Here is a 6305-nt window from a genome sequence, read left to right as displayed (position 1 = left end):
GTCGGCTCGGGGTTACGTCGGCTCGGGGTTACGTCGGCTCGGGGTTACGTCGGCTCGCTGCTCGACTGCCGATCGGTCGTGTTGATGTTCTGTTCACGGTTTACAGCAAAGAAGAGCAGCGCGAGCACTTTCAGCTCAAACACCCAGAAACTCAGGTCAATCGTGTGGATGCACAAAATTTACCTCGGCAACAGTGAATGCTGTTATCTGATTGGCTGCTAGGTCGTTAAGCCGCGATGAGCTCTGTAGAGAAATGAAATATATTATATTGAAATTAGAACAAATCCCCGTTCACACCTCAGTGCAGCGTTCAAACATCCATCATCACAAACTGCTTCCTGTTGGCCGGCGGCGTCCCGTCAGCGAGCGGCGGCTGCTCATTTTTAACTTGTAACCCCGTGACACGGGTGCTGTCAATCATTAATCTATGCCCCGCCCCTACCTCTTGATACACGCCCACAATATCAGGATCAAACGTCTAAAACTGAAAAAATTAATTTAAAGCCAGAAATAAATATTTGCATGAAAACAAAAAAAATATTTAAAGTAAAAAATTTCGTTTGTTTTTCAAACACATCAAAAACAAAACTGTAGTTTGAGCCTCGTCAGTGAGCGAGGAAGAAAGGTGACAGGTGACGGGCGGGCGTTGGGTGGAGAGGATGACGAGGTTGTGCGGCTGTGTGGTGCGGCTCCTCCGTCGGTGTCGGTCGGCGTTAGTCGGTGCTTCGGGCGTCGCTCTGTGTCTGCCTGTAACTGTCGGCCGATTGGCTCCACAGCTCCGTCGAGCCACCATCTCTAACCCCGTCACCGGCGTGCTGGAGACGGCCCACTACCGCATCAGTAAGAGGTAAGAGCTGCCGGGGCAGGAGGCGGCGTCCGCGAGGTGGACCTCACCTCTCTGCCCCCAACACCACCCTGTCCTCCCCCCTCTGTGATGGCGGCCGTCCCGGTGAGAGCAGAAAAGGCAACGAGTCGCTTCAAACAAACGAATAAATAAAATGTTCCTTCCTCCAAAGTGGAATTCTCATTTAAACATCACAGAAGGAAGAATCGCATTATTATTACAGACTTCCAGCCTCCGATCATCACAGCTGACGCTCCCCAGCAGTCTGAAACATAAAAGAATTCAGTTTTATAAAATCCAGCTTTCACACATTCAGCTTGAAAGAAACGTTTAAACGTCCATGATGGGCTGTAAGCTCTGAAACATCTCCATAAACTTGTAGTTTCACGTTGTTGCTGCTGAGAAATGGTTAATAATAATAAAGCAGATGTTCATGAGCAGCTGGCGTTACCTCTGTCCTCCCACCAGGGGGCGCTGCAGCACAGAGAGACAGCTGTAACTGTCATCAGCTCAATCAGTCCCACCTGGGCAGGTGTAAAAGGCCACATCAGAGGAGATATCAGAAGGTCCTGTAACGCTGCAGGAACAGTTACTTTGAGCGTCTTCTTTCAGGCTCTGCTCTCGCTGGGATTCGAGCCTCGGCTTGTTTTCTTTGCTCGTTCGGGGACAGGAAGTCAAACATTTAAGACTCTCGATGTCGCTTTAACGTTTTCGTGGAGGCAGCAGGAGGATTCGTGTCTCATACCTGTGCTTCTCACTGTTACCTGCACATTGTTACGTAAAATAACAAGAGTCTGCAAACGTTTCAAAATAAAGTTCTGAAGTCAGACAGTGTGTTGACCTGTCAGTGCGTCAGCTTCACGGAAATACTCTCTACAGTAGTTACTGTAAAACTACTGCAGGCACTGCAATGTTACTGCGTGTTTTGTGTATGATGCTGGTGTAGTGACTTCATAAGTGAAACATCAACTGAGATTATTTTCAGTTTCAATTATGGCAGAATATCGATCCCATAACCTTCTGTTTGTGAGGGGCAGCCAATCAGAGGAAAGTTGTCTGAAGGTGGGAGGAGCGAAAGCAGCTTGCCAAACATCCTGAAGGTTGACCACGTGCACTCCATGTCCTCTTCATTAGGTACCTTGTTGGCTCTGGGTTGGACTCGGCGCTCTTTAACTCGCCAAAGCAGATCAGGGCTTCACGTGTACCTAATGAAGTGGCCTTATGTGGCGTTTGAAGCTCGTGCTGCCTCCCTGACTGCAGCGTGTGGATAGTGACCGCCCTCTCTCTGTCCTCTCTCTGTCTCTCTGCATTAACCTATAATTGGGAGTAGCTCAGACGTGCCACGGTGCATGACCCTCACACAGGCAAACTGACCACGGCCCATTACCGAGTCTCCAAGAGGTAAGAGCTGGACGCCACTCGCTTCAGGCCCGGGCGGAGCACAGGCTGTTCGTAACGATGGAAGCCGCACGTGCAGCGCTCCGGACAGCTTTGTCACAAGCGACCAATCACAAGCCGACTTGTAAAGCCGCGCGTGAACTCCTGGATCCATCAGTGAGCGTGCGAGTTTTTTTCCTCCGCAGTAAATTTGTGACTTCGCTTCAGCTTTTATTGAAGTCACGATATAAATGTTTTTGGGGCGTCCATCTTTATTTACAGCCTGTGGTCACCACCGTCTCGGGGGCGGAGTCTCCTCCTTCATGCTTTTCTAACGTTCAGCTGGCTGTAATGACACAAACGTCAGCGGTGAAGCTCTGTAAATGTCGTTTTTTTCATAGAGAAGCTGCTTTAGAAACTGTCTGTTGTTTCCCCGCCCTCCTCGTTGCCGTCTCCTCGCCGTGCGCCGGTTTGTGCTGTTTTCGTGACCTCGGCGGTGACTCTGTGTCTTCTCTGTCCTCTCAGCGCCTGGCTCGGGGCGTACGAGCATCCCGTGGTGGACAAAATCAACCAGCTGATCGAGGACGTCACGGGGCTGAACGTGAAGACGGCCGAGGACCTGCAGGTAACGCCTCACCTGAGTTCAAACGCCGCTAACCGTCTGGCGCCTCTGATGTTTTAAGCGCTGTGTTTGATGCAGGTGGCTAACTACGGCCTGGGGGGACAGTACGAGCCGCACTTCGACTTCGGACGGGTAAATAAAACCAGATACATGAGAATCTGTTTCTGTCAGCATTTATTTCTGCTGAAAGACGGAAAACGATCAATAACAGATATGGATCCATGTTGGACACATTTCATTAAAATCAACTAAAGAAATAGATCCAATCTGTGTATTTGTATTGTAGATTTATTTATTTGTAACTTTTAACAAAGTTCAGTTTTTGAAATGACTGAATGAATTTTCATTACTCTGACCGCCGTGCACTTCCTGTTTCAGAAAGACGAGCCGGACGCGTTCGAGGAGCTGGGCACGGGGAACCGGATCGCCACGTGGCTGCTTTACGTCAGTGCTGCTGTGTGTGTGTGTGTGTGTGTGTGCGCGTGTGTGTGTGTGTGTGTGCGTTGCTGCCGCTCACGCTTTCCTCCTTCCCGCTGCAGATGACCGACGTGCAGGCAGGGGGCGCCACCGTCTTCACTGACATCGGAGCTGCTGTGAAACCCAAAAAGGTTCAACTACTCACTTTCTTCATCATCATCATCATCATCATCACAGAAACAAGTCTGTTTAATAAACCAAACTGAGAAACAGGCGGGCAGACGAGGGCGCCGCTTCTCAGTAATCTGACGCAGTGTCATGTGACACGTCATGTGACCGTGTTTCTCCAGGGGACGGCGGTGTTCTGGTACAACCTGTATCCAAGCGGAGAAGGAGACTATCGGACCCGACACGCCGCCTGCCCCGTGCTGCTGGGAAACAAGTGGGGTGAGGTCATCGCGCCATATTCACACACGTGCACAGTAAAACAATAAATACACACAAAATCGTCATCAAGTAAAAATACTTTCAGATTTTCACGCCTGGTGATGATTGACATAAAAAAAATTTCTTTTAAAAATTATTTTCTAAAAATAAGTCAAATAAAAGAACAAATCCAATCTCCCGTCAGTTATATAAAACTGTTTTGGGTCATTAAAAGCTTCGTTGTTATGTTCGAGTTGATTTATTTTTAAATGTTTGTGTTGATTGATGAATATTGGATGTTTTCTGGGTGTGTTTGCAGCAGCTCACGTGACTGCTGAAGGATTTTTGGTGTTTGATGTTTCAGATGAAACAAACTTGACTGAGCTTCATGAAAAGCTTCAGATTTGATGAGAAAGACGGAGAAACCTTCACGCTGCTCAGACTCGTGGCGTTTGTCGAGGCTCTGATGAAACTCTTTCTTCCTGCAGTATCGAACAAATGGATCCACGAGCGAGGGCAGGAGTTCAGGCGGCGCTGCAGCCTCAACGAGACCGACTGACAACCGACCTTCCTCCTCCAGCTCAGCCGTCTTCCTCCTCTGCTTCCTGCCTGCAGGCGCAGAGTGTGACTGCACATGTGATCCAACACGCTTATTTTTCTCTACAGTGTGTGTGTGTGTGTGTGTGTGTGTGTTTGACTCGTTTCTCCTTTAACGAGAATCACGCTGACGTTCAGACGTCCGTACCTGTCCAGGTGTTCAGCCTGAGAGCTAAAACTTCTCGAGAACAAAGAACGCTGCACGAGAGGTTCGTTTAAAGACGAATAAAGTTTTTTGGGGTTTTTTGGATCCAGAATGTTTGAAATCTCGTGAGCTTTGACTTAAAAGCAGAAAATCTGATTGATTTAATTCTGTTCCATTGACGGTTCTGCGCATTAAACCAGCGAGTGGAACGAAGGAGCGCTAAATGTGACAAATTTTGAATGGAGTTTGGCCCGAGGTCGCTAACATGAGTCGAGTCAGACGCTACAGACCGAGAAACGCTCCGTCACCCGTGTCACTCCCTGACCTTCACGACTGTTACAAAGACTGCGAGGAATCAGATTACTCTCGTCATCACGGGAATCAACCAGAAGCAAGAACCGATCGAATCTGAACGACGATCGATCGTGTGGTTCTGTGAGACAATCATAGCTGAAACTGAGCTGCGTATTTATTGATTTCTGACAGGATTCGTGTGAACGCCTCTTCACTGTTTTTCATCTGTGTTTTAAAAATTCCTCGTTTAAAAGTTTTAAAATGTTTGCACCTTTTTTTTTTCTGTTTCCTGTTTCTTTTTGAAGTCTGAAACGTGTCGCCGAGCTCCTGATCTGATTCATGTCACCTCAGCCGTGACAAAGTGGGTTTTATTTTGGAAACTCTTCCACGCTTCAGCTGCCATGCTTTTATTCTGAAAAGCAGAACATCTGAGGCTCTTTGATTTACAAATTCAGTCCAAGTGGATTTTTCTGCGCTGTCCACCCGTCGTCATGGTTACACCCCCGTTTCCACCAATGGCGTGAGCGTTCGAGGAGGTTTAACCGTAAGGTCGTTCAGATGCTGCAGGTCAAACTCCAGATAAGCAAAGCACGCCGCCTCCTCTTAACCCTGTTAGCTTATTTCTGAGCGCAGTTACTAATTTCTGCTCCACGCCGTTTCCGTGACAACCCTCACTCCTGTTTGTGTGTGTCTGTTGTGTGTTGGATGATGTCCTGTGCAGTGACCTGATGTAAGACACGTTTCTTATCAGAATAAAATGCTGCTGCAACCCAGGAGAAGTAAGAAAATGGCATCTGTCGTTATTCTCTGGCGGCAGCGTTGCCTCAGCAGCGTGCTGCTGCGTTTTAAAGATGGCGACCATTTATCGTGTTTAAAAAAAGAAACAAACACTCTTCAAACCTATAAATTTAATAATCAAAAACAAAACGATCGATCAGCTGATCAGCGATGGACTACCCCATCCACAGGAAGACAACGTCTTTGGTTCAAGGCAGAAAACAGCAGGAATTGTGGGATTGTAGTTTTGCAGGGAGAACTCCGATTGGCCCTTTGTGCTGGTGTCGTGCGGCACGGTCAGAGAGGCCTGTGTTAAGGCTCGGGGAGGCGATAATCTGGCAGGTGATTTCCCTCGCGGACGCGTCCGAAGCAGCCGAGCAGCAGATCGATGGCGGTGCTGACGGTGGAGCGGACATCCTCCTCAGTCTGGCCCCTCAGAGGGTTCACCTCCACCAGGTCCACCGCCGACAGCAGACCTGCAGAGAGACAAAGAGCACATTTGTGGTAACTTCCTGGTTATGTGAGGGCGAGTGTGGCACGTGGGGGTAATGAGCTGGTGTTCATGTTGTGGATTTTGGAGTTAATTCAGTTTGAAAATGAGGCAGCGTCACTGACAGGAAGCTTCAGCATCATGTGACCGCACAGTTCCTCTGATCGTTTTATAGGCAAATAAAGACTTTAACGTGAGTTCTTCGGCTGGTGGGGTTCTGCAGTCACTCCCCAAAGGCTGCGTCTGTACAGGGAGTGCAGAATTATTAGGCAAGTTGTATTTCTGAGGAATAATGTTATTATTGAACAACAACCAT

General features: G+C 48.3%; 2 protein-coding genes across 7 annotated transcripts in view; one reads left to right on the top strand and one right to left on the bottom strand.

Moving 5' to 3' along the window:
* Positions 1-5512, top strand: part of p4ha1a (prolyl 4-hydroxylase, alpha polypeptide I a) — a 9245-nt gene extending 3733 nt beyond the window's left edge. For 2 of the 6 annotated variants that reach the window (XM_042213132.1, XM_042213130.1), the window contains exons 9-15: positions 2175-2245; positions 2747-2846; positions 2922-2975; positions 3222-3299; positions 3383-3451; positions 3611-3707; positions 4175-5512. In XM_042213132.1, the coding sequence (XP_042069066.1) occupies positions 2175-2245; positions 2747-2846; positions 2922-2975; positions 3222-3299; positions 3383-3451; positions 3611-3707; positions 4175-4245 (540 nt within the window). In that variant the 3' untranslated portion in view covers positions 4246-5512. Of the gene's footprint in view, positions 1-776; positions 848-2174; positions 2246-2746; positions 2847-2921; positions 2976-3221; positions 3300-3382; positions 3452-3610; positions 3708-4174 lie in introns of all 6 variants that reach the window. The other 4 variants (XM_042213133.1, XM_005944759.3, XM_014340891.2 and 1 more) reach the window with 4 other exon arrangements.
* Positions 5513-5615: 103 nt separating this feature from the next.
* arg1 (arginase 1) overlaps positions 5616-6305 on the bottom strand; it is an 18878-nt gene continuing 18188 nt past the window's right edge. Inside the window, exon 9 of the mRNA XM_042213134.1 lies at positions 5616-5975. Within this exon, the coding sequence (XP_042069068.1) occupies positions 5812-5975 (164 nt within the window). The 3' untranslated portion in view covers positions 5616-5811. The remainder of the gene's footprint in view (positions 5976-6305) is intronic.

This window comes from Haplochromis burtoni, unplaced genomic scaffold (assembly GCF_018398535.1).
Source record: "Haplochromis burtoni strain Fernald_Lab_line unplaced genomic scaffold, NCSU_Asbu1 Contig_422, whole genome shotgun sequence".
NCBI classification, from domain to species: Eukaryota; Metazoa; Chordata; class Actinopteri; order Cichliformes; family Cichlidae; genus Haplochromis; species Haplochromis burtoni.
This window is presented reverse-complemented; position numbering and strand designations above follow the sequence as displayed.